We start from the raw sequence: 25,487 nt of genomic DNA, 5'->3' as shown, positions 1-25,487 counted from the left end.
AAAAAAAAAAAAAAAAAAAAAATTCCTCACTTTTTAAAAAAATACATATTTATTTATTTTGTTTTGGGGTCACACTCAGTGGAGCTAGCTCAGGGGTTATTCCTGGCTCTGTGCTCAGGGATTACTTCTGGTGGGCCCAGGGAACTGTACGGGAAACCAGTGATGAAATCCAGTTCAGTCACATGCAAGGCAAATACCTTACCTGCTGTTATGGCTCCAGCTCCTACATTTTTAAACTTAAAGGCATATGTATTATTTTTCTTCTGGACTGACTTATCAGTACAGTGATTAGTAGTACAGTCTTGATCAATTTAACAATTATACAATTTGGGGCCAGAGAGATAGTACAATGAATAGGGTGCTTGCCTTTTAAACAGTCGACCTGGGTTCCATCCCTAGAACGCCATATGGTTCCCCAGGCACTGCTAGGAGTGATCCTTGAGCAGAGTCAGGAGTAAGCTAGCTCTGCTGGGCGTGACCCAAAAACAAGAAGAAAAAAGAACAATATATTATACAATTTAATCATTATTAAACAGAAAATTGTCAATTTTTGTTGATTTTGTTTGCTTGCTTTGGGGCTATACTCGGCAATGCTCAGAGGTTAGTCCTGCCTCTGTGCTCAGTAATTACTCCTGGCAATGCTCAGGGGTTATATGGGATGCTGGAAATCGAACACATGCAAGGCAAGTGCCCTACCCACTGTACTATGGATCCAGCCCCCACTGTATTCTGTACTGCCCAAAAGGCAGCCACTACTAACGTGTGGCTCCAAAGTCCCCCAGGTCACTGCGTTGCAGGGCCTGAGCAGCGCTGCACCCTTGACCCTGGCATTGAACTGCTAGGTGTTAGCTGAGAATGGTAGGGTTATCCCAAGCTGGTATATCCATCAGCTCCTATTTTAGTGCTCATACCTACATCACTGGCTTCCCTCATTACTAGGGGCTCAGTCTCTAGTATGTATGGCTTTAGTACCCTATTGGCTGTTTCTCTGGAAAACCCTAATACAGCAGCCCTCCTGTTAAATAATCTGAGACTATGTGTCGCAGCACAGTTCTGTCACTGTCACTGTCCTCCCATTGTTCATCGATTTGCTCGAGCGGGCCCAGTAACATCTCCATTGTGACAATTGTTACTGTGTTTTGGTACATCAAATACATCACGGGTAGCTTGCCAGGCTTTGCCGTGCACAGCACAGTTCTAGAGTTCTTATTGGAAAAGGGAGACATAGGAGGAACAGACAAGATTATAAATTTTGTTCTTTTTTTAAAAATTTTATTAGTGAAACACCATGAAGGATTATAAATTTCAGGAAGATACTACAGCAGGGAGGGCACTTGCCTTGCTGACCCAAGTTCGATCACTGGTAACAGCCTGTATGCGTCCCCTGAAAATGAAAGGAACCTTGTTTTTCTTTTAAGTATCTTTTACGCTTTTCTATTTCCTAGTTAGCTTTTAGTGTGTTAAATTCTCCATGAATCAATCTATCCACCCACCTCATTGCGGGCAAGATGAATTGATGAATGTTTAACAAACCAAGGACAACATTTTTCTGCCACTTCTGCACATTCACTTTGTGTAAGAGAAAGGTTAAGAATAAAGGTTTGTACCACAAGTTCTGAGTAATATTTGGTATATAATGAATGCTGAATTCAGGCTCAGGGATTCTCAAGTCACCTGGGCTTGGGAGTCCTCAGCACTGAGCTTTAATAAAATCTCTGGTCTATCTCTATCCAACTGAGTCTGGAGTGTGTGTGTTGAGTGACACAGCCTAACACCCTGCGTCCCACCAGGTATGATAATCCCTGAACACATAGCTAGGAATAAACCTTGAGCACGGCTAGATTTGATCCCCAAAATTCCTAACCTGAGCCAAACATAACTTTTTTTAAAAAGACCCCTATGATATTTTTATATCCATCTATTGGGTAAAAGAATGATGGGTGTGAGATATAGTATAACAGGTAAAGAGTTGGCCTTGCACCTGGCCAGTCCCTGGCTGGATTCAGGTACTTTATCTGGTCCCTGGAGTACCACCAAGAATGACCGCTAAGAGCAGAGCAAGGTGTAAATCCTGGTACAACCCAGTGTAGCCCAAAAACCAAACGCTTCTAAAAAAACGAATTAAGTGTGCAATAAAATTTAATAGCAATGACCTCTTAAAAGCACCTGTACTGCAAACCATAAAGTGAAAAATAAAAAGAAGAGAGAAAGAAGTAAAGTGCCTCCCATAAAAGGAGTCTCAGGTTAGGAGATGAACAAAACACTTATTTTTGCCAAGACCCACAAGAAGTTTTGTCACCAGCAGATAACTTAAGGCAAACAACCCCCACCCACATAACGTTAGGTTTTCTAATTTTGTACCAGCATAATACAGCCTTGTAGAAACAAGGCCTCAAAAAATTGAGTTAAGACTCAGAATTGTTTCTCTCCACGGAAATCTTTAGTAAAAGGCGAAAGATTTATACGATCTGAAGAGAAACCAGAGTATGCTGGCAGGTCGGCCTAGTTTATTTTTCAGGAGACAGCTACTCCTAGTTCACAGATGGTGACTATTTATTCTCGGCTATAATGCTTACAGAAATTTATCCAAGAAACTCAAACAATAATATTCGCATATTCATAAAAATTTATAAGAGAGAAAATAGTTTCTCAAATTTGGAAACAACGATAGTATTAGTAGTGTATGATGGGTATGCAAATGACCCGGAGGGGCTTTTAGGACTCCGGAAACAGCCGAAGCCGAAGGTGCCTTCGGGCTCTCAGGGAGGCTGCGCTCGGTCCCGGTTCCGTCGGCTCGATTAGAGAACTCAGGGCTGTCTGTTCGGTTTCTTTAAACAAAGGGATTTTCTCGTCGTCGTGGGCAGAGGGGTGCGGGACATGAAGACAGCGAAGTTCAGGATCGTGGTCATTTGTGTGGGGGAGGGTCCACAGCGGGTATCAGAGGTGTTGCCATTTCCCCTTTCTCGATTTTTTTGTTTGAGTTTGGGGGCCATACCCAGCAGTGCTGGGGGCTGTCCCTCAGGCATGAGCCCTTCCGCCCCCACTCCCTCCCGGCGGCGCTGCGGATTCGAACCCGGGTCTGCGGGGAGTGCAAGGCGAGAACCTTAAGCCCTGCACTTTCTCTCCCTTCCCCTTGTGGCTTTTCTTAGACTGTGATTGATGGAGGCACCAGAATTTCATTTGAATACGTTACAAATGATACTTATCACATATACTATTATTATTATTATTATTTGGGGGGATGTCACATCCGGCAGTGTTCAGGAACTACGCCCCTTGTTTTGTTTTTGGGTCACACCCAGCGATGCTCAGGGGTTACTCCTGGTTCTGCGCACAGGAACCACTTCTGGCAGTGCTCAGGGGGCCACATGGGATGCCAGGATCGAACCCAGGTTGCAAGGAAAACAATCCTTCCCCCTGTACTATCAGGTGGTCTATTTTTAATCTCTGGTATCTCATGGTCCCCTATGTCCCGAGGACCTCTGGGTATGACCCCCAAACCAACCAAATAACATCAAAACAAAACCACCCAAACACACAACTTGAAATTACAAGATAGGGCTTGGGGAGGGAGTGCGGTGGGTAGGGCACTTGCCTTGCACATAGCCTACCAGGGGTCGATTCCCGGCACCACACACGGGTTTCCCAGCGCTGCCCAGAGTGATCCCCGCCCGAGCACAGCGCCAGGAGCCCGTCCTATGACACCCGGGTGTGAGCTTGGGATCCACCCGGTCGGGTCCCGGCGGTGTCAGAGCCGCACACTGAGCCCAGCGTTCCGGGGATAAACGCTCCTGCCCGCAGGAAAGGCAGCAGAGACGCGCAAGCCCAGCCCGCGGCGCGGGGACAAAGGCGACTTCAAGGTCGCAAGCTAGGCTCAGCTCCCGCTCGCCCGTCCCGCAGACCCAAGGTGCGCGGTGACGCGGCCACTCCGGCCCGACTGCACCTCCTGGAACCCGGCGCGGAGGGCGGGGCGCGGGGCGGAGAGGGGCGCGGGGCGGGCGGGGCGGGCGGGGCGTGGGGCGGGGCGCGGGGCGGGGCGGGGAGCGGGGCTCGGGGAGGGGGCACCGGGAGGACCCGGGGCGGAGCGGGGCGGAGCGGGGCGGGGCGTGTGGGGGAGGAGCGGGTCGCGGGGCGGGGGTGGGCAGGGGAGCGGGGTGCGGGGAGGGGGGCGCCGGGAGGACCCGGGGCGGAGCGGGGCTGGGCGGGGGGGAGGAGCAAGGCGCGGGGCGGGGAGTGGGGCGCGGGGCGGGGCGGGGAGAGAGGCGCGGGGCGGGGCACGGGGCAGGGCGCCGGGAGCACCCGGGGCGGAGCGGGGCGGGGGGCGAGGTGCGGGGCGGGGCCCGTGGCGAGGAGGGGCGCAGGGCGGGCGGGACGCGGTGCGTGGGGCGGGGCGCTAGGCGGATGCGGCAAAGCTGGGAGCCGGGAGGACCCGGGGCGGAGCGGGGGCACGGGGCGGGACCCGGGGGCGGAGCGAGGGGCGGAGCGAGGGGCGGAGCGGGGCGGAGCGGGGCGGAGCGGGGCTCCGGGAGGACCCGGGGCGGAGCGGGGCGCGGGGCGGGTGCTGGGCGGAGCCGAACGGAGCTCCGGCTGCGCGGGGAGCGGGGTGCGCGCGCGGCCGGAGGACCCCCGCAGCAAGGCGCGGCGTGCGGCGTGCGGCTGCGGGGCTGGGGCACGCGGGGCTGGCGGCGGGCGCGCGGGGCTCCGGGACAGCCGGTCGAGCCCTGGGGCTTCGGCCGCGACACCTGGAGGCGGAACAGGAAGACGCGGGCAGCGCCGCGACCTCGCCGGGCGCGGGGCGGGGGCTGTGTCCGCGCACCCCCGGGGGAGCCTCGGCCGCGGCCCCTGCCTGGGACACCCCGTTGTCCTCTCATCCCATGTCATAGCCCCTCCCCTAGGCCTGGGCACCCCTGACCCCATTATCCCCCCAGCCCCACTCGGGCGCTGACCCGCGTCCCCGCCGGTCCCTCTCCTCGGCGGGTCCCCGGAGCCCCCGCAGGAACCGCCCGTCAGCGCCTCTGCTGGCCCCCCGACCCGCGTTCTAGTCCCGCCGCCGAGCTCCAGCCCCGGCCCGGAACCCGGCCCAGCCCCGCGCTTCCGCCGGGCCACGCGCCGGCACCAGCTGGGATGCAGCCCGCAGGCCTGGAGGCCGTCCGGGAGGCGGCGGGCCGCGACGTGCTGGCCGCGGACCTTCTGTGCAGCCTCTTCGCTTCGGCGCTGCAGAGCTACAAGCGCGACTCGGTTCTGCGGCCCTTCCCCGCGTCCTATGCCCGCCACGACAGCAAAGACTTCGAGGCCCTGGTGAGTGCGCGTCCGGGCGCTGCCCACCCCACGTGTCGACACGCCGGCCCCAGGCTTTGGCGTTCCCCGCCGGGCGTGGGGAAGGGTCCGGCGGGCGGTGGGGGGAGTGGGCGCCACGCCCGCCCGGCCGCGCTCCCGGGCCTTTGGGGGCGTCTTCCCCGTGCTAATGACCAGTGGCTCCGGGGTGAAGCAGGAGTTCGGGGAGCAGCGGCGGAAGGTGAGGACTTGAGCCAGCTGGTTCTGCGGACTAGGATGATTTTGGCTGACGAAAGATTGGCACTGAGTCGCCCAAACCACCCAGACCCCCATCTCTAGGGGAGGCGATGCACGGATGTGTAGCAGCCCAGTACTTAGAGTACACTGGTCATTTCTTTTTCCTTTTCTTTTTTGGTTTTGAACCACACCCGGCAGACCTTAGGGCTTGCTCCTGACTCTGTGCTCAGGGACCACTCCTTGCAGGGCTTGGGAGACCATCTGGGGTGCCAGGGATTGAGCCGGAGTCAGTTGCGGGCAAGACAAGTGCCCTGTCCTCTGTACGGTCTCTCCAGCCCTTTACACCGATCATTTCTGAGGTTCACAAGGCACAATTAACTAATTTTTCGGTTTTTGGGTCACATCCAGCAGTGCTTAGTGTTATTCCTGACTCTGTGCTCAGGAATGGCCCCTAGTGGTGCTCGGGGAGTGGTTGTGTGAGATGCTGGGGATTGAAGCCACCTCAGGTGCGTGCAAGGCAGATGCCTTTCCCTCTGTCCTCTCTCGCCAGTCCCTGCACTGGATATTCCTGATATTCACAAGGCAGTTAATTAATTGAATTTTTAGTTTTTGGATCACACCCAGCGATGCTCAGGGGTTACCCCTGGCCCTGCACTCCTGGTGGTGCTTGGGGAAATATATGGGATGCCTGAGTCAGGTGCATGCAAGTCAAGTGCCCTACCTGCTGTACTATTTCTCCAGATCCAAGTTGCTTAATTTAGCGATTTAGTGTCCACTCCCTAGCATTCCACATACCAGTTATCTTAGGTGGTTTTTTTTTTTCTTCCTTTTTTTTTTCCCCAGGGGGAGTGTATTACGGGATGGTGCTTAGGGTTCATTCTTGGCTCTCGTGCTTGGGGAACCCTATGAGATGCCAAAGTTTGAACCATGGTGTCTGCCTCATGCAAGGCAAGCATCTTGCCACCTGTACAGACATGTCTGTCCCGCCCACCTTTGTAATCCAAATTTTGGGACTACTTAGGGAAAAAAAATCTTAACCAGAATTGATTCTATAAGAAGGAAAAAATCAAAACAGCCTAATAATTTTTGTTTATTTGGTTGGGGGCCGCACCTGGCAATGCTCAGGGCTTCCGCTCGGCGGTGCTTAGGGGACCATATGGGATGCCTGAGATCGAACTCAGGCTGAACATGTGCAAGGCAGCGCCCTACCCACTGTACTATTGTTCTGGCCGTTATGTTTAGATTTATTTTTGTTTTGTTTTGATTTTGGGTCACACCTGGTGCTGCTCAGGTTTTACTCCAGGCTCTGTGCTCAGAGAATGCTCCTGGTGAGATTGGGGGACCATCTGGGGTGTTCCTGGGTTGGCTGCGGGCAAGGCAAATGCCCTACTACTCTGGTGCAGGTGTTTAGAATTCTGACAAGGTGGTCAGTGTTGGGTTTCCTCTTATCACACCCAGGGGCCGAGAGACAAGGTTTGACACTTTGCAATGCAGAAACTTAACGGGGGTGCTGGGATTCAAACCCAAGACCTCACGTATCCGTGCCAAGTGCTCTACCACCGAGCTACATCTCCAGCTGTTGGGATGTCCTGAGGTTCCTCAGGGCTTGGCCTTGCTACACAGGGGTTTCAGTATACAGAGTGGCCAGGGAAAGTGTTGAGTCGACTGACCCACTTTGCTTAGTTCTGCAAATCCACATGCTCAGTTTGGTGACATGGTGAGATCAGAGTGAGGTGAAGCTGCCTTCAGTGTTTTTTTTTTTCTTTTTGGGGTCACACCTGGTGATGCTCAGGGGTTACTCCTGGCTCATGCATTCAGGAATTACTCGATGGTGCTCGGGTATGCTGGGAATTGAACTGGGTCAGCTGCATGCAAGGCAAATGCCCTACCCGCTGTGCTATCGCTCCAGCCCCTTCAGTGTTTTTGGTGTGGTTGTAGGGTTCACTTGCAGGGGTGTTGGGGGTCCAGCCACCAGGACCTCGCTATAGGTGCTAGGGATGGAGCGAAGGCCCTTCCACAATCAAAGCTAGCTCTAACACATAAGGTAAGTCCCCATCTGCCGGTTGCAGACAGACCTGCAGAAGCCCTGTGGGTTATAGAGCCGGGGGAGGTGGAGAGTGTCCAGCAGTGCTGGGGGCAGCTGACATGAATGGGGCAGGCAGCGTGGAGTAGGGTTGGCTGATGCTATACCAAGTCGCTGGGAACTTACCGGAGTTTTCAGGTGTGGAGGGGAGGAGGATCTAGGGGAGTCATAGGATGCACAGAAAACCAGGAGCTTCCTTGGGAGACGAGTCTAGTTTGCTGTGGGAAGCAGAAAACCAGGAGCTCGCCAGAGCCTCCAGACTGGCCCCAGCTTGCAGAAACTTCCATGTCAGTGTTATCCTCACGCTGGGCAGGCTGCGGCTGGAGCCAGGATGCATTTCTGGAAGATCTCCATGGTAGCTTGAGAGGAACCTTGGGTCTCAACATGGCACCCCACCATGCAGTTTATCAGGTTTTATTTTTTTCCTTTTGGGTCACACTCCAGGGGTTACTCCTGGTTCTGCACTCAGGTATCACCCTGGCAGACCACATGGGATGCCGGCAAACACCCTACCCACTGTATTGTCGCTCCGTCCCCAGTTTATTAACCCTTTTCCAGAAACACCAACGAGGGCCGGAGAGATAGTACAGTGGATAGGGCGTTTGCCTTGCACATGGCCAACCCAGGATTCGATCGTTGGCATCCCATATGGTCCCCCAAGCACCGCTAGGAATAATTCCTGGGTGCAGAACCAGGAGTAACCCCTGAGCTTCGCTGGGTGTGGCCCAAAAAACAAGCAAACAAGAACTAGAAACACCAATGAATGGGAGTGGTATGACTTGGTTTGGGTATTTTAAAAAAATTTTGTTGTTGTTGTTGTTGTTGGTTTTTGGACTGCCCCCAGCAATTCTCAGGAGTTGCTCATGGCTGTGCACTCAGGGATCACTCCTGGTGGTGCTCAGGGGCCCCTAGGGTGTCCTGGGTCGGATCAAGCCTGAGTTGGTCATGCTCTCTTATCTCCCGGGCCCCTTGCCCTGTTCCTCCTGCCGTTAAGGTCATCAGGAAAGCAATCTGGTGTGTTTGATGGAGATAGAATGAGAGCAAAGGAAGCTTGGAATTGTTTGAATTTTTCCATGCCTTTTATTATTTACATATTTTAATTACCTGGTTTTTTCATAGGCGCATTCCCCACCATACACCTTAGCAGATCAGGGGGACCCAGATCAGGGCCGCTCCTGGTGCTTCAGTGCCCGTGCTCGGCAGTGCTGGGGTCAGACGTGAGGCCTCACACGTGCCTGAGCGCTCCCCCGCTCAGGGCCTTACATTTTATTTTGATTTTGGGCTACACCTGGTGATGCTTGGGGCTGACTCCTGGCAGGGCAGGGAGAACCATATGGGATGCTGGGAGGATCAGATCCGGGTCAGCCACATGCAAGGCAAACCCCTGCCCAGATATACTGTCACTCCAGACCTTAATTTTTTTTTTTTTTCTGTGACAACTGACTATGCTCAGGACTTACTTCTCCTCTGCGCACAGGGATCACTCCTGGTGGGCTCCCGGGGCCATATGGGAAGCCAGGGATGGAACCCAGGTTGGTTGTGTGCCAGGTTGGTCGGTGCAAATACCCTACCCACTGTACTGCTGATACAGCCCCTTAAATTTTATTTCTAATTATATAAGTACTGTTGGAATATATTCTCATTCTCTCCTCCCCCCTCTCTGTCTGTCTGTCTGTCTGTCTCTCTCGTTTTTGAGTCCTACCCGGCGATGCTCATGGTTTTCTCCTGGCTCTGCACTCAGGGATCACTCCTGGTGGAGCTCAGGGGACCATATAGGATGCTGGAGAATTGAGCCCAAGTCAGCAATTGGGGTCAGGCAAGTGCCTAACCCGTTCTACTATCTCTGTCCTAGTGCTCAGGGATCGCTCCTGGTGAGGCTCAGGCCATTCTTTGTGGTGCTGGGGATTGGAACCTGGTTGGTTGTGAGCAAGACCGTGGCCCTACCCTGCCTGCCTGTCTCTCCCTCAGAAACAGACTCTCACCATCTGTTCTCATACCTGTTCTGTGCTGGGCACTGCCCTGGGAAAGCTCAGCTGGGTCCAGCGTGGCTTGAATGAGTTTCCTGGTCAGGGTGGCACCATCGCTGGGCGCGCACCTGTTCTGAAATAAACGTTCTTGGGCCTCTTGCCAGTGTGAGTGTCCAAGGTTCACTCTTGAATAATGTGATTTTAAATTTGGTTTGTATTTTTGCTTGGGGTGGGGGTTTCTCCAATCTTCTAGGAGGCCACTAGCGCTACACGTGTTGGTGCCTGAGGTGAGCTCTCTTTGCCACTGTGTGTGCCAGGCACGTGCTCCAGCACTTAGAGCTGCCTCAACTCAGAGGCCATCTCTGAAAGAAAAGGGAATTGGGACAGGACTCGGCATCAGTTCTGGTTCCCTGGAGAAGGAAGGGGCGGTGCCAGCAGAGGTTTTCATTTTCTTTTTCTTTTTGGGGGGGATGTGTGGCACATCTGGTTTGTTTAGGGGCTAGCCTGGCTCTGCACTCAGAAATCACTCTTGGTGGGACTCGGGGAACCCATACGGGGTGCTGAGGACTGAATGAACTCCGGTCAGCTGCATGCAAGGCCAGTGTCCTCTCAGCTTTCCTGTCACTCTGGCCCCTGTCATTTTCATTTGTTTAGCAAATGGCACTCAGTAATTTTTTTTTTTCTTTTCACACCCGGCAATGCACAGGGGTTACTCCTGGCTCTGCACTCAGAAATTACTCCTGGCGGTACTCAGGGGACCATATGGGATGCTGGGAATTGAACCTGGGTCGGCCGCGTGCAAGGCAAACGTCCTACCCGCTGTGCTATCGCTCCAGCCCCAGCAAATGGCACTTAGAAGTAGTGGGGGAAAGGCCAGTGACGGGCCAGAGGGTTACGCACAGGGGGTATGGCACGTGTCTGCCTAGGTTTGATCTCCAGCACCCCGTAGCAATGCCAGCATCGATCGATCCTTGAGCACCACCAGATTTGACCCAAAAGCTGAGAGAGAGAGACAGAGAGAGACAGAGAGGGACACAGAGACAGAGAGAGAGAGACAGAGACAGAGAGAGAGAGACAGACGACAGACAGTTTGTTGGAGGCTTGTCTTTTGCCGTTGTGCAGGGAGCATGTGACGCAGGCTTGAGCCCAGCCTAGCTGCCCTGAGCCCGTCTCTGGCTTCCCGAGTCCCAGCATCTTCCGGCCTCCACCCTGCCCTCCTGCGTTCCTCCTCCAGGCTTCCTCCCAACCACTGTTTGCTCTGAGAAATAATGGTTTGATAAACACACCCCTTCGCGTTCATCACTGTTTAAGCCTCTAGTTATTTCCTGGAGACAAATTCCTCACCATGAAACTGCCGGCGCAGAGGCTGACCAGCCTTCCAAAGGAAGATTCTGACTCGTCTTCCCAGATGGGAAAACAGGCTGTTAGCGTTGGCTGGTGGCTTGCAGAGCAGCGGCTGGCTGAGCCCCACACCTCTAGAGAATCTGATGAAATTGGTTTGAAGTGGAGTCTGGGCATTGGGGTGGTTTTGTTTATTTGCAGAGAACATGTGATTAACATTCCCCTCCTGTTTATCGGTTTGCTCAGAAGCAAGTCTGCTGGTCAGTAAACAAGCCCAATTAGGTTACATGTTTGATATCTCAAGGTAAAAATTTTCCGCTTTTATTATCAGACCACTCTTTTATTATTTATTTACTTTGGTAGCACAGCGGGTAGGGCGTTTGCCTTGCACAAGGCCGACCTGGGTTTGATTCCTCCATCCCTCTCAGAGAACCGTGCAAGCTACCGAGAGTATCCGGCCCGCACGGCAAAACCTGGCAAGCTACCTGTGACGTATTAGATATGCCAAAAACCAGTAACAAGTCTCACAATGGAGATGTTACTGGTTCCCGCTCGAGCAAATCGATGAACAGTGGGACAACAGTGCTACAGTGCTTACTTTGGTTTGGAGGCTACACCCATTGGTGCTCAGGGCTTCACTTGGCTCTGTGCTCTGGGATCACCCCTAGCGGGCTTGGGGGACCGTCTGGGGTGCCAGGGATCAAACCCGGATCAGCTGTGAGCAAGGCCAGTGCTTTACCCACTGTACTCACAGACCCTCGTGTTACCTTTTCATCCTCAGTTCCCAAAGATGGAATCCCAGGCGTGTACATGTGCAGTGTGCACTGGGAGAAAGACAGAGAGACTGTGTGATGTGTCCGTCGTAAGGCTGTGACTGAAAGAGATAGCAGCCAATGCACAGTGAGGTGGAGAGCCCCACGGTGGGACCCCACTTCCCGTGCAGCCCCCTCACTTCTCAGCCTTCCTGGGAAGGCGATAGCCTCTTGGTGGAGAGGGTCAGTGAGTATCTCTTTTTTTTTTTTTTTTTTTTTTTGCTTTTTGGGTCACACCCGGCGATGCACAGGGTTTACTCCTGGTTCATACACTCAGGAATTACTCCTAGAGGTGCTCAGGGGACCATATGGGATGCTGGGAATCGAACCTGCGTCGGCTGTGTGCAAGACAAACACCCTATCCACTGTGCTATCACTCCAGCTCCAAGTATCTCACTTGTATCAAGCGGCTCCGTCCCTGCCAGCTTAGCGATGCCCGCTCAGTCCTCCCTGAGCTGGTGAGTTAGGGACCTCGCCTCAAGCAATGAGGCCTGCCTGGCTCTACACTCAGAAATTACTCCTGGCGGTACTCAGGGAACTCACAGTCAGTGGGGCCTGTAAGGGTGCAGAAAGCCGGCGTGCTTGGTGGGGGGCCCCGGTATTTGCCCCAGCTCAGCTGGGTCTCTGAGCACCGCCACGAGAGGCCCCAGTAAGCCAACCTTGGGGACTGGAGAGATAGTACAGTGGGGAGGGAGCTTACCTTGCATGCCGCTGTCCTGAGGTTCAGCTCCCGGCGTCCCACTAGGAGTGATCCCCGAGCACAGAGCCAGGATGAAGCCCCGAGCACCGCTGAGTGTGGCCCAGACTCAAAACTAAACCCCCAACCCCCCAAAATCAAGCAACCCCAAACCCAGCCCCATCATGGCATCTGCACGCAGGCTCTGGGAGACTGTGGCCCCTGGCCTGCCCTCCTCAAGCTAGACAGTCGTGAGGTCTCCTTGTGCCCCCCACCTCTGCCCGCCGCAGCGGGCTCTGTCCCTGGTTCACCTCTCATCACCCGAGCTGCTTCTCTTCCCACAGATGGCCGTTTGCTTGGGGGCTGCTCCTGGGTAGTGCTCAGGCCTGGGCCCCCCGGCCTTTACGGCCTTGTGGCATGAGCCTGGTGGGATGGTGGGGGTGCACCCAGGGCCCAGTGCGTGCTCGGCATGTACTGACTGCAGCCTGCATGTCCAGTTCAGCTCAGTCCTGCCTCTGTCCCCAGGCAGAGGCTGCAGAGTGGCCCATGTCTCGCTCGCTTTCTTGGGGGTGACTTATATGAAGGGGGAGTGAGGGGGCTATTAGTACTGCCGCCTGCTTTGCCCACCGCGGGCCTGGGAGGGTCAGGACTGATTAGGCCAGCTCCCAGTGCCCTTGTGGGTTGAGACCCCACTCGGCCGAGGTTCTTTCGATCTTTGTGGTGTGGGGCTGGTACCCTCCACCCAGTATTTTTTTTTTTTTGAGAAGACACAACCATTGGTGCTCAGATGTTACCCCTGGCTCTGTGCTCAGGAATCACTCCTAGCGGGGCTCAGGGGACCATATGGGGTGCCAGGGATCGAACCCGGGTTGACTGTGTGCAAGGCAAACACCATCCCTGCTGTGATATTGCTCCAGCTCCCGCCATCCGGTTTCTGGGAAGTCGGGCACTTGGGATGGAGCGAGGAATCTGCTCTTTGCGGGAAGTGAAGAGCTAGTCCTGACCCCGTCCGGGTTCCGAGGGCTCAGCAGAGACTGAGGGAAAAGGAGGACTGGGAGGGCTGGGATGGAGAGAGCATCACAGGGATGGGGGGCACAGCTCCAGCTGAGATGCCAGCGAACCCCCAGGATGGAGAATGCTTTGCTGCTTTCTTAAGGCTTTGATAAGGGTCTTCCCAGACTGTGCCCCCTACTTGGAACTGTTCAGGTGCTTGGTCTGGCCTTACTTCTTGGAGGGCCAGAGAGATGCTCTTGGGCCTGGAATTCCTCTCTCAAGAGTCTGACTTGAACAAAAGCGAATGCCCTGCCACAGAGGCAGGGTGGGATGGCGGGGGGGAGCGATGCTGGGACCCGTGGTGGTAGAGGATGGGTGCTGGTGGAGGGATGGGTACTCGATCATTGTATAACTGAAACCCAAGCACAAAAATTTGTAAGTCTACAACTGTACCTCATGGTGTTTCACTAATAAAAATTAAAAAAAAAAAAAAGAGTCTCTGACTTTCTGGGCCGAAGCACAGCAGGTAGAGCATTTTTTGCCTTGCACACAGCCGACCCGGGTTCGATTCCCAGCATCCCATATGGTCCCCCGAGCACCGCCAGGAGTAATTCCTGAGTGCAGAGCCAGGAGTAACCCCTGTGCATCGCCAGGTGTGACCCCAAAAGAAAAAAAAAAGTCTCTGGCTTTCTCACTGGCTTCCTGGCCCAAATGCCTCCATGCCTTCAGGCTGTTTTGAGATGTGGACTTTTGACTTTGCCCACCCACGCTGTCAGGGCGTCACTGCACCCCATGGCTCTCTGTGAGTGGCGCCACCTGGTGCCGCCAGCTGGGGCTAATGGGGTGCTGGGATCACACAGGGCCTCCTCCATGCCTGCCTGTTCTGCCGCCCGTGTTAGCTCTGGCCCCGGTGCTGGGATTTTGTTTCCCCTTTTCCGTTTGTTGTTGGGATGGATATCTCGGGGTCACCTATGACAACGGAGATTACACGGGTTGGTGTGGGGGGGGGTCCAGGGCTTGAACACAGAGCTTCACATTTGCAAGACGGGTGCTATCCCACTTAGCCACACCCAGGGCTTCCAGGTAGGCCCCAAAGTGCCAGTTATCACATGACTTATGGTTAAACTAAAAATGTTGTCAAGGGTCTGGAGAGATAGCACAGCGGGTAGGGCATTTGCCTTGCATGCAGCCAACCGGGGTTCGATTCCCAGCACCCCATATGGTCCCCTGAGCACCGCCAGGAGTAACTCCCTCCTGAGTGCAGAGCCAGGAGCAACCCCTGTGCATCGCCGGGTATGACCCAAAAAGAAAAAAAAATGTTGTCAAGCTAAAGTTCACCATTTTTTGGGTTTTTTTTTTCGGCCATACCCAGTGGTGCTCTGGGCTGACTCCTGGTTGTGTGCTCAGGGATTACTCTTGGGCAGGTTCAGGACCATATGGATGCTGGGGATGGAAACTAGGTTGGCCTTGTGCAAACAAAAACCTGGGTTGGCCTTGTGCAAACAAGCACCCTGCCCCCTGTACTGTTTGAGTCCCGTAAGCCACGTGGCCATTTTGCAGATGCCTTCCTGGCTTTATCTGGCCTCCAGGGAAACAGGTGCTCCAGGAGCTGGACTCCTGGTGGAGTTTTGGGAAAGGGCTTTGTTAACTTTTTTGTTTATTTGTTTTTGGGGTCACACCCGGCGATGTACAGGGGTTACTCCTGACGGTGCTCTGGGGATCATATGGGATGCTGGGAATCGAACCTGGGTTGGCTGCGTGCAAGGCAAACACCCTACCCGCTGTGCTATCTCTCCAGCCCTGCTTTGTTAACTTGTGTTGAAGTGTATGCCAGGTGTTAGCGGCAGCCCCTGCCAGGTGGTACCTGTAATCGGGCAGTAATACTCCCGCAGCAAACACCTCCTGGCGTAGAATGTGGGTTTGGAGTCAAATGAACGATAAAATAATCTTCATAAGATGAAATCATGCAGTTTCGATGAGTGTGTGGATGAGTCTGGAGAGGGATAGACACAACGATCTCTGAGATGGGATATGAAAATGCCGAGTAAGGGGAAAATAACAAATGCCCGAAGGCAGCAGGAACTGAGCTTATAGGAAGCCACCACACGGGCCAGTGGTGGCAGGATGCAGACACTGGTGAAGGTTTTGGTGCTGGAATGTTTCATGAAACTTTACCATAGTGCCTAAAAAAATTTTTTTAAGGCCCTGGAGAAATAGTATAGTGGATAAGTCACTTCCTTGGCATGCAGCCAGCCCAGTTGCCACGTAGGCTTCTGAGCGCTACCAGATGTAGGCCCCCAAAATGAAAGCAAACATAAGTGAACCTGTCAGCTTGAGAGCATTCTTGGTGGTGTTTTGGAAAGGATGCTGGTGAGACTGGGAGGCGCCATTCCCTGCATCACCGCTAGAGGGCGCGGCTCTCTGTGTTATGGATCCAGCTAACAGAGTGTCTTCCTCCCTACAGCTCGCTGATGCTAGCAAGTTACCCAACCTTCGAGAACTTCTCCAGGCCTCGGGCCACAGAGACAGACGGGCCTGGGACCTGGTGGGCTGGATTTTATCTTCAAAGGCCCTGGCGATCCACAGTGCAGGGAAGTCGGAGGTGAGACTTTGCTCTGTAGGATGCAGGGCTGGTGCCCTTCCACCGTGGTGACTGGTTGAAGATGCAGATTCCTCCCCCTTGGTACCCAGAGAAGCTGCTTGTGTGTCGGGAGTGGGGCCCGGGACCTTGTTTGCACATTGCACTGCCATGCTCCTTTCGACTGGCTGCGCGTGACCTTGAGTTGTTTGCAGGGTGTTTTTTTTTTTTTCTATGCACGGGGTTACTCCTGACTTTGCACTCAGGAATTACACCTAGCGGTGCTTGGGAGACCATATGGGATGCTGGGAATCGAACCAGGGTCCACTGTGTGCAAGGCAAACACCCTACCCGCTGTAATATCGCTTCAGTCCTGCAGGGTGCGTTTTAGCAACCCCGTTTCCACAGTCATGAAACAGGGAGAGTAATAGTTGATTTCTTCATGGATGGGCTGTACTGTGGGTTTTCCTACATGGTTCCATGTACAAGGACACACAATCACTAGCCTCCAGTTCTGGTCATGTGGACCCTTGACCACACCTTAGGTGAGATTGTGGTGGGGCTGGAGGGAGCACTTGCCTTGGCATACAGCTGACCCCGGTTTGGTCCCTGGCCCCTCATATGCCCCCTGAGCATTGGTGGGCAAATGTCCCCCTAAATAGAGAAGAATGATTTGCCTCCTTGGATTGTGAGTTATCAGAGCAGAGCCCGAGTCAGCCCTCAGGTGTGCTTGAGTCTGCCTTTGTACATCTGCGGGCTGAGTCACGGTCACCCAGAGGCGTGCTGGGACAGGATAAGAGTCACTCCAACACCAGTTCCAGCATGGCCCAGGCACTCTGTGACCTGGTTTCCCTTGTCTGCAGGCTGCCAGGGTGAGGCTGTTCCCGGCCTGTCTGCCCTTCTTTCCTGTCAGCGGACGGGCGTCTGTGGGGTGTCCTATTTTTTGTTTATTTTTGAGACACACCCGGCTGTGCCCAGGTCTTATTTCTGACTCCGTGCTTAGGGATCATTCCTGGCAGGGCTTGGTCAACTATATGGGATGCCGGGGATCAAACCCGGGTCAGCTGTATGCAAGGCAAACGCCCTTCCGCTGTGCTCCTTGGCTCCAGAGGAAAGGAGGCTTAACCTTTAAGCGTGGATTAATTATAAACCTATGTTTATAAATGGATGGTTTGTTTTGTGTGTTTTTGGCCGTACCTGACAGTGTTCGGGAGCTATTCCTGGCTCTGTGCTCATGGGTCACTCTCAGTGGGGCTCAGGACCAAGTGGTCCCCTGGCTCAAACCCAAGCCTCTTGCGTGTACAGCATGTGGTTATCCTTGAACTATTCCTTTGTCCCCTAAATTAGTGTTCTTCTTTGCTTTTTTTCTTTTTTGGATTTTTGGGTCACACCTGGTGATGCTCAGGGGTTACTCCTGGTTTTGCACTCAGGAATTACCCCTGGCGGTGGTCGGGGGACTATATGGGATGCTGGGAATTGAACCCGGGTTGGTTCAAGGCAAACGCCCTACCCGCTGTGCTATCACTTCAACTCCAGTGTTTTTGTTTTCATAAAACCAGTTGTCTTTCTGAGCCGAGCCTAGGGGCATTAAGACCAAGGTTTTAGGAGGCTATTTTGTGCTCTGAAAGCACCCAGTGTCCCATATAAAACTGCCTTCATGTTTTCAAGTTCGAGAAGATTCGGAAGCTGACCCGTGCCACCCACGTGGCCGTTCCTGCGCCAAACTTCCTGTTTGAAATCGAGTACTTCGACCCAGCGAATGCCAAGTTCTACGAGACCAAAGGCGAGCGAGAGCTCATCTATGCCTTCCACGGCAGCCGCCTGGAGAACTTCCACTCCATCATCCACAACGGCTTGCACTGCCACCTCAACAAGGTGGGTCCGAGGCCGCCGTGGGGTGGCACCACGGCCTGGGGTGTACTGGGGGCATGACAGAAAGACCATGTATGGAATGCCAGCGTCCCTGGAATCCTATGGAAACGTAAGTGCACCTGCTGAACCAGTAGCTGCACTTGACTGTGAGCGTGTGCTCCATAGTACTGCAGAGATAATGCAATAACGTGATTCTCTGAGTCGTAAAAAACTCTTTCATAAAGGTGGTATCCAACCTTGGCTGCACATTTAGAATCATTTGGGGAGCCTAAAAATATCCCAGTGTCTGTCTGAACCCTGGGTAGTTGCATGAGGACCTCTGCAGAAGGTTCCAGTTTGCTGTAGAAGCTCATCAGGGCTCCAGAGAGGTATTAGAGCAGGGAGGCATTTGCCTTGCATGCAGCTGGCCTGAATTTCATCCCCACTATCTCAGCTGGCCCCAAGTCCTGCCAGGAGTAATTCCCCAGTGCACAGCCAGAAGCAAGCCCTGAGCCTCTCTAGTGTGGTCCCCAAACCAAAACTTTAAACAAGTTTATCAGGAGATCCTGGTATGTAGCCAGCCCTCTCCTCAGCATCGTGGATGGCTCTGGTGCTTGGATTGTGGAAGTTCAACCCCCTCACCCCTCCAGATCACCTGATGGAAACCTCCAACTAATGAAACACCCAGAGACTGAGTCGCTCATTGAGACTTGAGAAGCACCCGGCGACACTGCCAGTTGGCCCTTGTTTAAGTTGAGGGTGTACCAAGGGGTGGGGGTGGTGTCCTTGCTCTATCTTTTTAACTTACTGTAACATACCTATCATTAAAAGAAATTTAAAAGAAATTTAAAGGGCGCATATGTTGAGCCCATGTACTGCTTGTGCCCACGTGGGCAAACACATGCGGTACCTGAGCACATGGGTCACCCACATCTCCCCTCTAGAGATGTGTACTTTCACGCTTTCCTGACTAATGCTGGGATGTGTGTAGGGGCTCTCTCCGCCCTTGGAGAAGCCCGGGTTCTCTCCTGAGCTCGTTACTCTCCACTCTCTCCCACTTTCTCTCCCTCCTCCTTCCCTTCAAAACCTCCAAATAAAATCTGTTTTACTTAAAAAAAAAAAATTAAAGCTTTTGATGTGGGCCAGCAGTGCTTGGGGGACCATGCGGTGCCGGAGATCAAGCCTGCGCCCCGCGTGGAGAGCATGCACCCCAGCCCTTTAACGTATCTCCCAGGCCTTTCCCTTTGGGGGCTGTGGGCCACACCAGGCAGTCCCTGAGCGCTACTCTTGGCCCTGTGCTCGGGTGCTCGGGGAACCAGGCAGTGCCAGGGGACTGGCCGCATGTCAGGCAAGTGTCCTGACCTCTGTCCTGTCCCTCTGTCCGCCCCAGCACATTCTTCCCTCATCTTTAAGAGTCCAAACAATTGAGCTCAAGTACTTAGAGCATATGCCTGGCAGTTCCCAGCATCATCCTTCCATCAAAGAGAAAAAGGAATCAGTTATCCCTTTTCTTTCCTTCTCTCTCTCTCTCTCTCTGTCTCTCTCTCTTTCTACTCTCTCTCCTCTTTCCTCTCTACTATCTCCTCTCTCTTCTCTCTCCTCTGTCTTTCTCTCTCTCTCTCTCTGTCTCTCCTCTCTCTCTGTTTCTCTCTCCCTCTCTGTTTTTTATTTTTCTTTTCGGGTCACACCTGGCGATGCTCAGGGGTTACTCCTGGCTTTGCACTCAGGAATTACTCCTGGCGGTGCTCAGGGGACCATAGGGGATGCTGGGAATCAAACCTGGGTCGGCCACGTGCAAGGCAAACGCCCTACCCACTGTGCTATCACTCTAGCCCTCTCTCTCCGTTTTGGGTTACACCCGGCAGGGCTCACTCCTGGCTCCTCATTTAGGGATCACTCCTGGCAGGCTCACAGGGACCCTATGGGATGCCGGGGATTGAACCCACATGGGCTGTGTGCAACGCAAGTGCCCTTCCTGCTGTACTGTCACTCCCGCCCGCACATGACAGCAGGCGTCCATGCTCGTGGGGACCACCAGGGAGCTGCTGCCCTCCAGTGTTTTCTGTCCCTTTACTTTTGGGGCCATAGCTGGTGGTACTTGGGTACGTTCAGGGGTCGCTCTGGGTGCTTTCAGGGGGGATCTTGGGACTCCTGCCTGCCAAGCACGTGCTCCATCCTTCAAGTTCTCTCCCAGTCCGGCCTTCTCCATTGGGGGACGTTTTCTTGGTGGTCAGTACACATAAAGTGGACACTTAGCCTGCCCCGCATATCGGCCTGCCCTACCCACTGCAGTTTCTGGTCTGAGAGATGCTGTTGCAGATACTGACTCAGTTCCTGCCATCAGCCTAACTTAGTCAAGACTCTGTGCCTGTTGGGGCATGCCTGTGTGGGGCCAGAGAGATAGTCCAGTGGGTAGTGCACTTGCCTTGCATGCGGACGAAACAGGTTTGATCCCCGGCGTCTCCTATGGTCCCGAGTCTGCCAGGAGTAACCCCTGAGTATCTACGGGTAGGACCCAGAAGCAAATGGGGTCTATGTGGGCTGCCAAAGCTGCGCTTCTGTCACCCAGCCTGACCTCAGCAACGGCAGGTTTTCCATTCAGCGTTGGTTAAACCATCACAGATGGAGGACCGTCACCCTCTGGATGTGTCACAGTGCCTCCAATGCCATCTGCCGGGGGCAAATGAGCCTCAGTGAGCTCCTGGGCAGAGCCCCGCTGGGCCCCACGCACTCACCACCCGTCTCCTCTCTGTTGGCTCTGCCCTTGCAGACGTCCCTGTTTGGGGAAGGCACCTACCTCACCAGCGACCTGAGCCTGGCCCTCATTTACAGCCCCCACGGCCTCGGGTGGCAGCGGAGCCTTCTGGGCCCTGTCCTCAGCTGCGTGGCCGTGTGCGAGGTCATCGACCACCCGGACGTCAAGTGCCAGATGAAGAGGAAGGGTGAGTGGCCAAGCCCCGGGTCCCGCCACGCTGGGGAAACCGTGTCACTTCTCATCAGGCAGAGGCGAGGGAAGGGCGGGCGGCTTAGAGGGACTGAGCACGCAGCGGCCAAGTGCTTGAGGCAAACTGGACAGCGCAGGCGAGATTCCACAGAGCGGAGACAGGGAGCCAGGAGGTCCGTGATAATCTGGGCCTGTGTGCAGGACTAAAGACACGCGAGGCAGGCTGGCGCCCAGGCCGTCCCTCCAGGCCACTCCGGGGCGTGTCAGCCTGGGGGGGTGGGGCAGCTGAGGCCCCAGGGGGTCCACCCTGGGCTTCCAGAGAGCGGATGACAGGCTGAGATGGCGTCAGGCCCCGGCCCTGCGTGTGCCAGCCTGGGAGGACTTGCCCTCTGGCCCTTGCCACTGGCTCTCAGAGGCAGCAAACCCAGAGTGTCCGTCTGGTGTCCTGAACTGAGCTGAGCCGCGAGCCCTGGTCTCTAATGTGAAACAACTGAGGCCAAAGGCAGCTCCAGCCTCCCACGCCGACAGCCAGAGCCTGGCTGCCCCAGTCAAGCTGCTTTGGTCTTTATTTACTTGGTGGGGGGGGTTTGATTTTTTTGTCACTAAAGGAAACATTTCAGGGTTTTGTCACTGTGTTGTTTTTTAATTTTTGTTGTAGTTTTGGGGCCACACCCAGCAGTGCTCTGTAGTGCTCAGGGCTTACCCCTGGTTCTGTCCTCAGGAATCTCTCCTGAGGGGCTCAGGGCACTGCCCCTCGGGCCAGGGATTGAACCCAGGTTTGGCCCTGTGCAAGGTGAGAACTCCATCCACTGTACTATCTCTCTAGCCCTAAAGTGCTGCTAGATTTTTGGTTTAGCTTTGTTTTTGGATCATACCTGGCAGTGCTCGTGGGTTACTCCCAGCTTTGTGCTTGGAAATTACTCCTGGCAGTGCTTGGGGGACTGTATGTGGTGCTAGGGATTTAACCCAGATTGATCTTGTGCAAGGCAAAAGCCGCTCCTGTTGTATTCTCGCTCCAGCCCCTAAAGTGCTCCTTTTTTTTCTTCTTCTTCTTTTCGGGTCACACCCAGCAACGCTCAGAGGTTACTCCTGGCTCTGCACTCAGGAATCACTCCTGGCGGTGTTCGGGGGGGACCATATGGGATGCCAGGGATCGAACCTGGGTCCGCTGCATGCTGGGCAAACACCCTACCCACTGTACTATCACTCCAGCCCTAAAGTGCTGCTTTTAATTTATTTATTTAGTTATTTATTTTTTGCTTTTTGGGTCACACCTGGCGATGCACAGGGGTTACTCCTCACTCTGCACTCAGGAATTATCCCGGGCGGTGCTCAGGGGACCATATGGGATGCTGGGAATCGAACCCAGGTTGGCCGCGTGCAAGGCAAACACCCTTACCCGCTGTGTTAATTGCTCCGGCCCCCAAGTGCTGCTTTTCAAAGAAAAATTGCAGGCCACATTTCATGGTGCTCAGGGATTATCCTAACTCTCCACTTTCGCTCCTGGTGGGGCTTGGGGGATGCTCGGGATTACGAGCCGGCTGCATGCAGGGCGAGCACCCACCCCTCCAGCCCTTTCTCCTATCTGCCCGTCGGAGTCATCGAATTCTAATGTTTTAGGACGGGGAGTGCTGACCTGTGTCTCACGATCTCTGGGTCCCCCCACGCAGTCACCGGTGCCTTTCTCTGCTTCTCCAGATTCCCAGGAGATAGACCGCAGGCGAGCAAGAATCAAGAACAGCGAGGGGGGCGACGTCCCTCCCAAGTACTTTGTGGTCACCAATAACCAGCTCCTGCGGGTGAAGTACCTGCTGGTCTACTCACAGAAGCAGCCCAAGGGGTAAGGACAGGCCCGGGAGGTCCCAGGTGTTGGGGGCCGCTGAACGGCGCTGACAGCGGCAGGCCTGGCCTGGAGTGAGAACACAGCAGGGAGGGCGCTGGCCTTGCACGCAGCTGATCTGGGTTCTACCCCTGGGTTCATCCCACAGGGTCCCTGAGCACCGCCAGGAGTGATCCCTGAGAGCAGAACCGGAGTAAGCCCTGAGCACAGCCGGGTGTGGCCCCAAGATCCAAAAGAATTAAAAGCCGTGGACAGTGTCCCAGCTATCAGCCCAAGTGCCCCCCCCTCCCCAAAAGCCTCAGCCCCCAATTTGTGTCGGTTTCTGTGAAGCTCTGCCGGGTAGTTCTCAGGAAAGAGTTGTAGATACAAAACCTGAGGCCGGGGTGAAGCCGGGGACTCGCGCCTGCAAACTTGAGTTGGTCAGCTGAGGGCGGCACGTCCCCTGGCGCTGTCGGGAATGGCAGATGACTGTGCCTCTCTGGACCTGGGGTGCTGTTTCTTCCTCTCCACGATGGAGAGGTGTCGATCCCTGCGGCAGATGCGTTCCACGGCCCGTCATGGGGGACGTGCTGGGCTCGCGGGGGGCCAGGGCTCACCTTCAGATGTTGGTGGGGTCCTGGGGGTGAGTAGCAGGTGAGGCCACTCCCTTTCCACATGTCCCACTGTTTCAACAAGTTTCCGGGCTTTAGAGTTTCGTCAGTGAGGTTGGTCCCCTCCCCTTGTCTCGGACACGGGGCGGGCGTCACCCCACTCTCGCTGCTCGGAAATTCTATCCCTGACCCCTTCTCTCTGCCGGGGCTGTCCCGTGCACACTGCGAGGGTTTAGGTCATCTCCCCGCGGGCCAGAAAGGGTTTCCCAAGCTGGGCTCGCAGTCAGCACATGTCTCAAGTGAAGAGACTTTTGCTAAGTCACCTACCACCTGTTGCTGTCGGGGCAGACACCCTGCGTGCTGTCACCCTGTGCGGAGGCCTGGCTTGGTCTGGCCAGTGAGACGGGTGAGCACTTGTTAGAGCAGACGGCCTGGAGATGAGCTCACCGCACAGCTGTCTCTGGACATGCAGGGAATGTTCTGGCACGAGGCATGGTGGCCGCAACCCCCGCCTTCTTGCTTTTCGAGGGCACGCATAGAGCTTCAGTTCCTGGCTTGCCATCATCTTATCTTCCTTTAGCCACAGGTCGTATGTTAGCGGAAAGAGCTGTTTGTCCTGACAACGTGGCTCTTTTTTTTCGCTTTTTGGGCCACACCCGGTGATGCACAGGGGTTACTCCTGGCTCTGCACTCAGGAATTACTCCTGGCGGTGCTTGGGGGACCATATGGGATGCTGGAAATCGAACCCGGGTTGGCTGAGTGCAAGGTAAATACCCTACCTGCTGTGATATTGCTCCAGCCCCGAGAAATACTATTTTTTTTTTTTGCTTTTTGGGTCACACCTGGCAATGCTCAGGTGTTACTGCTGGCTCATGCACTGAGGAATTACTCCTGGCAGTGCTCGGGGGACCCTATGGGATGCTGGGATTCGAACCCGGGTCGGCCGCGTGCAAGGCACACGCCCTACCTGCTGTGCTATCACTCCGGCCCCCTGACAGCGTGGCTCTTTCCCCCCCTCCCCTCCGGCAGGGCGTGCCGTCAGCTCTCCTGGGTGTCCAGCCACTGGTTCGCCGTCATGATCTCCCTGTACCTGCTGCTGCTGCTTGCCGTGAGTGTCATCAACTCCTCAGCCTTCCAGCACTTCTGGAGATGCGTCAAGAGATAATCTCCCCGGCCCCCTGGTATGGGGTCTGTCTTAGCCACGTGCCTTACGGTCAGCTTGTCCTGTGCCTCTCGCCACGAGGGGCGTGGGCGCCCGGGGAGCCCAGGAACGATGTTCCTCCGCCATAAACGTATCCGCTGCCTTTGATGATCTCACCGGAAACCTCGGGGCCCTCGTGCTTGGCTTCCAGGGGAACCCTCCTGTCTGCTCTTTCCTAAACAGTCCCCGGGAGTTGGCTTCTCAGCTGGGGCCAGAGGAAAAAAGTCTTGCTGTATTTAAAAACAAAGTGTCCGAGCTGTCAGGGGCCTGTTTACAATTGCTCCTGGCAGCCGTGGGCCGTCTCTGCTGCCTTCTGGAAGACAGAAAACGTGGATTGGGGACCATAAATCACGAGGCACTCGCCTTGTTTTGACTCCAGACAGCCAAGAGGAACAGTCATGCTTCTCATAAAAACCAGGGGGATCTTTTTTTTTGGAGTCCCTGCAGCCTTTGAGTGTGAGTGCAAAACATTTCCACACTTTCTTCAGATCTACACTCGGGCCTGTCCTGTCGCAGAGGAAGGCATTGGGGCTGGGGGCACTTGGGGAGTGAGCTGCTCACGTCGGTTCTCCTGCATGCTGCCAACCGGCTCTGCTTCCTGCCGAAAGGGAGTCAGGTGTGCAAGTTCTGATTTTTTTTTTCCCCCCTAAATCGCCCTGACACATGGTCTCTGTGAACTGAGGGAAGGGGAAGTTTCGGAAACACGAGCACCTCTCGCCTGTGTCCACAGCCTCTCTCCTGTTGGGGTGCAGAGACTGGGTGCTGTGGCGGGTCCGCCCTTCTTCTCACGAAGCGGCCTTGATGGTGTCCAGGGCCTTCTGTGGGCCCCTTAACCTATGGGCCACTCATCCCCACTCAGCTTGGGCTTGCCACGGAAGAAACTAGCTGCCCAGGGAGCTGCCAATCATTGTCCCTGTCCTCCTTCCTGTGGGGCGTGGCCATTCCCGGCCTTGTCTGATTATGTGGGGCCTGGGGGGGTTTCTGTCTGGAGGGGGTTACGTCATTTCTCCCTGATCGTTGAAGGTGTGAGAAAGCCCCTGTCAGGATTTTACATTGAATATTTGAACATTTCCAAAACAATAAAAGGTATTTTCCTAAA

The 25,487-nt window shown here is 54.7% G+C and overlaps 1 protein-coding gene and 1 non-coding gene across 2 annotated transcripts; one reads left to right on the top strand and one right to left on the bottom strand.

The window, feature by feature from the left end:
• Nucleotides 1-2,372: 2,372 nt before the first annotated feature.
• Nucleotides 2,373-2,488, bottom strand: LOC130036220 (U5 spliceosomal RNA). Its single transcript, XR_008794273.1, has one exon. It is a non-coding gene; the product is annotated as a U5 spliceosomal RNA (small nuclear RNA).
• A 2,196-nt stretch (nucleotides 2,489-4,684) lies between these two features.
• Nucleotides 4,685-25,336, top strand: PARP16 (poly(ADP-ribose) polymerase family member 16). The gene is made up of 6 exons (XM_056127374.1): nucleotides 4,685-5,298; nucleotides 15,848-15,985; nucleotides 17,630-17,836; nucleotides 20,583-20,754; nucleotides 22,455-22,596; nucleotides 24,217-25,336. Exons 1-6 carry the CDS (start codon nucleotides 5,125-5,127, stop codon nucleotides 24,350-24,352), a joined length of 969 nt encoding a protein of 322 aa, XP_055983349.1. The 5' UTR covers nucleotides 4,685-5,124; the 3' UTR covers nucleotides 24,353-25,336.
• Nucleotides 25,337-25,487: the final 151 nt, after the last annotated feature.

Source organism: Sorex fumeus, unplaced genomic scaffold (genome assembly GCF_029834395.1).
Source record: "Sorex fumeus unplaced genomic scaffold, SorFum_2.1 ptg000063l, whole genome shotgun sequence".
Lineage (NCBI taxonomy): Eukaryota > Metazoa > Chordata > Mammalia > Eulipotyphla > Soricidae > Sorex > Sorex fumeus.
This window is presented reverse-complemented; position numbering and strand designations above follow the sequence as displayed.

Excerpts from the sequence above, each read along its gene's own strand:
- PARP16 (XM_056127374.1), top strand. The coding sequence starts at position 5,125 with ATGCAGCCCGCAGGCCTGGAGGCCGTCCGGGAGGCGGCGGGCCGCGAC. Across the intron at positions 17,837-20,582 it reads TGCACTGCCACCTCAACAAG|ACGTCCCTGTTTGGGGAAGG; the intron begins GTGGGTCCGAGG and ends CTGCCCTTGCAG. Across the intron at positions 20,755-22,454 it reads GTGCCAGATGAAGAGGAAGG|ATTCCCAGGAGATAGACCGC; the intron begins GTGAGTGGCCAA and ends CTGCTTCTCCAG.